This window comes from Limulus polyphemus, unplaced genomic scaffold, assembly GCF_000517525.1.
Source record: "Limulus polyphemus unplaced genomic scaffold, Limulus_polyphemus-2.1.2 Scaffold828, whole genome shotgun sequence".
NCBI classification, from domain to species: Eukaryota; Metazoa; Arthropoda; class Merostomata; order Xiphosura; family Limulidae; genus Limulus; species Limulus polyphemus.
The window spans coordinates 111,005-115,514 of record NW_013666438.1 but is presented as its reverse complement, the minus strand read 5'-3'; the positions used below and the strand labels follow the sequence as shown (position 1 = coordinate 115,514).

General features: G+C 33.9%; 1 protein-coding gene across 1 annotated transcript; it reads right to left on the bottom strand.

The window, feature by feature from the left end:
• Positions 1-601: 601 nt before the first annotated feature.
• LOC106460747 (cuticle protein 14-like) lies at positions 602-1,569 on the bottom strand. The gene is made up of 2 exons (XM_013920482.1): positions 1,558-1,569; positions 602-994 (listed from the first exon to the last, which is right to left on the bottom strand). The coding sequence occupies exons 1-2, from the start codon at positions 1,567-1,569 to the stop codon at positions 602-604; spliced, it is 405 nt and encodes a 134-aa protein (XP_013775936.1).
• Positions 1,570-4,510: the final 2,941 nt, after the last annotated feature.

Below are 4,510 nucleotides of genomic sequence, written 5' to 3'. Positions count from 1 at the left end.
TGAGTAGCATAATGAATACAATACACCAGCCTAAGAATATACTCGTACATAAAGCTACACATTTTAAGCAAAACAAAAAAACTCGACTTTCTTACAGTATGCTATATAAGCTGAAGAATTATAGCTATATAAAGAAAATATTTAAAACCTTCTAAATAACAATCTAATATAGAAGAAACTTAGAACGTGTAATATATTCATATAATTACAAATTTCGTAAAGCAAAAATATTTTTGTCGTATTAAACTGAGTTCCTTAAAAGGATTTATTTACCATTTAAAGAACAAAATGACTTTCAGACAAGGCATTTAGGTTTCGTGTTGTAGATAGTAGCTCGCGCACTCTAAAGCAAATAAAGATATTGATTACGTTATTGTGCGTGGAGCGTATGTAGCACTGAGTAAAACGGTATTTCCCTTTATGATACGAACGCCTCTTATACTTTACATGTTTTTCTAATCAAAATACAAATATACAGATACAGTTGAATTATATGCAATTACGTCAAAAATATGCATCGCTCTAACCAAGCCACAGTTAATCTGTAATCCACGAAGTAGAAACACTAATATACAACTGTTTTAACGTCTGTAGAAGGAAATTAATGACCATATCCGTAACCTCCGTGACCAGTGGCTGGCCCATGGCCATAACCATAGCCTCCAACAGCTACGGGCACTTTGGCCACGACTGGAGCATGAGCAATACGTAATCCGCCTGCATGGATCACCCCACCGCCATGACCTCCGTGGTCACGACCATTATAGATAGCGTAAGCTGAATCTTGACCGGAAACTCCAGGCTCGTTCGACTGGACTTTAACGTGGAAACCACGACCATCAGCTACGTAATTTACAAGTCGTACTCGGCCATCAATGTCGTGGAGACCGTAGGAACCAACCTTGTTTCCGTAGCCGTCACCTTGCTCTTTCCTGAAATTTTTGGCCCCGTAAGGATCAACAATATCATAACCAAAGTTGTAGTTGCCGTGGTCCTAAAAAAACAATACATATTTACTCAATATATGCTAGCAGGAATTAATAACACACTGATTAACAGGAAATAATACAGTGCGAGAAAACATTTAAATACTACATACATTCTTGTTATAACTCTGCCTGATGTAGTTTATTCACCCAATAAAAATGCCACTATATATTAAAAGTAGTAGACAATAAATGTAGTTTTATTGTGTTCTGCAGTACAAAATTTTCAAAGTATGTATTTCCATGTTCAACTTCAACCAAACTATAATTGCGTTCAATATGTTAGCTCGAATTTCAATCTGCGTCATTTATTTCTTAATGAAATAACAAGCATTTAAGTTGAAGTTTAAACGTACTTACATCTTGCTGTCTATGGGTCATACTCTGACCACCGTGATGGACACCGGCATATACTGTTGTTACAACAGCGATGAACACGAAACTCTGTAAAATAAATATATAGACAAATGGGTAGGTAAATAGATAGATACTGAAATATTAGTCTCTATTAGTCTCTTTTCAAATGTATAAAAATTAGGCAGTCACAATACTAGACTAGTAGTCTACTTACCTTAGCAATCATGGTGTTGAAAATGGTTGGAGTCTTAAAACCTCGTTACAGTTTTCTGTTCTGTCAAGCTCTGGGACAATGGTATCACCAACTGTTGGAAGACTTATATAGTGCTCCGGAATCAGACCATTAATTGGAGTACACCAGGAAGGGCGAGGCTCCTCCACCCTCACTCTGGCCACTTGGAGGAGCTACATCACTGACCGCTCAGTTAGCTACAATAATAGACATGGCCTAGTGAGGTCCGACCTTGGTACCCATAAATGCTGTCGCGTAAGTCCACCTGAGCCATGCTTCTGCACACAATCTACGCTTCAGTGGCAGAGTAGTACGATATTCTAATATTTGACTTTCATTTTGCCATTAGATACGGTAGTCTCGCTCATTCTCCATTAAAGCGCGCTATCTTTCAAAGTATAACTAAACAAAAAAAAGGGCATTTCTTAGCTGAGTTTTTTTTCCCCCAAAGAACGTAGTGAATAGATATTTTATGCATTCATGCAGTAAGTTGTGACTAGTACATTGATTTCTAATCATCTTGGTTCTCATAATTGTTTAGTATGGCATAGTTTCGTACAAAACCAATTTGTAGCCTTATTTGCCTAACCATATTTTTCTTTTAACCTTCGAAGATTTAAGTCCTTTACAATTTTCTTGTACCCGTTACTTTCATACAGGCAACATACACCCCCTGGCTATAATTTATATCTTATTTACCCAAGTCAAATGTCCATGTTTATATTAAAGTTCAGTATAACAAAGAAACTCTTTTATGCTTTGATGTAAGATAATTTTTTCATCCATTTAGCAAGTAAGGTCATCCAACAGAGCTATAAAGACTCATTTTGACCCTCTCTTTTTCCTTACTCAATTAAAATCACCTTGCAATTGATAGGTGGACCCCCCCTAAAAACGCAGTCGTTTCAATTAAATAACTTTGTGATAGAGCTCTGGATTTTGGAGCTAACAAGTCAGTTCGAATCCGTGCGGTACCACGAAATATTCTAATATCCCCTGCACTTTAAGCTGTGAATGTGTTGTAAGAATGACAGTCAACCATTTATTGTGAGTGGTAGGGTGCTGTTGACTGACTGCCTTCCCTGTGGTCATTATGTTACGGCGGTAGAAGCTTTACCGTGAATACAAAACGTCCCAAAATGTTAACGAAATGAAACTTAATTATAACTAATTCACGCTTTCACTGCTTCAAATAATACTAAAACTGAAAAAGAAATCGTTTTATAGATTTACAAAAATAAAATTCGCTTCTGAAAACACGGGCGATCCTGAAAAATGCTAGAATCGTTTTTTGAGGTACTTTGAAATAATTTTTGATACAATCAAGTCTATCTTTCAGTTACATATGCTAGTACAATACTCAGACAATACCAAAGTATATTTATTTTTTTTAAAGATCATAAATCAATTTATTGAATAATATTTCAAGTTAAAAAACTGAAAGGTAAAAGTAATGGAATCAACTGTTGTTGTTGTTGTTTTTAATCGTTATTCTAGCGCAAGATTCATTACTAATGTTAAAGTTTTTAATAAAATGTAGCAAGTAGAGAAACGTTTCGTTCCTTTCTAGACACATTTTAAATTAATTCTATCTATCTGTATGTTCACTGCTAAATAGCAGGTTTACATGTCTCTTTGATTTATTTTATCCTTTTTTATGTCTCTTTTATTCTCTCTTTTTAAACGTCTTTTTACATATCTATTTCTCTCTCTCTCTGTAAATATATTAAAGATGAAATAGTCCAGATCAAAGTAATATAATATAGAGAAACTACATATGAAACGAATTTTACTAAAACAAAACAAAAGGTATGATACAAAGCACAAAAGGCTATATTTTTTTCAAGAGTTAGGAAAACCGACCGATAAGGTCAGATATTACAATGTAGTCCCTTTGTCAAATAAGTAACTCTCATATATTACGGTAGATGTCGGGCATATCCGCATTTTTAGATTAAAGTAAATGAATTGAATTTCTAAGTAGGATATTTAAATATGACCTTAAATAATACGATTTCACGTTTATTGTAGTTTTGGCTGCGAATAATCCTATTATTTCCTATACACGCTGACGCAACTTGATATTTTTATTATTTCACAATTATATTTTATGGAATTGAAGTGTATATAAAAACTAGACTCTAAATGTAATATTTTTTTGTTGAGATCAATATTAATTAGTTTATTCTTGTGAATAACAGAAAATGGAGTATATCTAATTGTTATTTTGTCATAACGAATCATCAAATGTCAGTAGTTATAACAGTGTTTATTATTTAGTGATATTTCATGACTGGATTTTATGTTTATCATTACGGCTATCACGTGCTTTTATCTTCGTAGTTTTCAATAGGCTAATTAAGAGAGTTATCCTTTTGTTTTTAAATTCAGTTTACGAGTTGCATGCAATTTTTAGCAAACTCAGACAAAACTAAAGGTTGTTTTCCTGCACGGGGCGCAACGTCAGTAGTACAAAGTAATGCAGGCGCACCACCAACATACAAAATGTACTGTGTATTTCCATTGTTTTTGTGCCTGTTCCCAAAGCTTTGCCATTGTTTGAATGCTGTGTTTAATTTCTTTCCACTCTCCAATTGATCTATTGTAACCATGAAAGTTATGTTAAAATAACTTCCAGTAATAAGCATTTCTTCACATCATAATTGGCTGAGGAATAGTCTATTTGCAATTTTGGCTAATGAGGAGCCTTTTCCTTTCTAACGCAGTGATTTAAAAGTACCAGGTAGGGAAAATTGAGTTTTTGTAATTAGTTTAAACTGTTGTAAAAACGTGAAGTTCTATCACGTATATTTTTTGTGAAACTTACATTCATAACAATGGATCTTCCGACATTTTTACTTCATTTACCAGAGTTAAATATTAGTTCATTTTTACAGATACAAAACTGGAATGAGTGTAGATTCGTTTTCAAAAG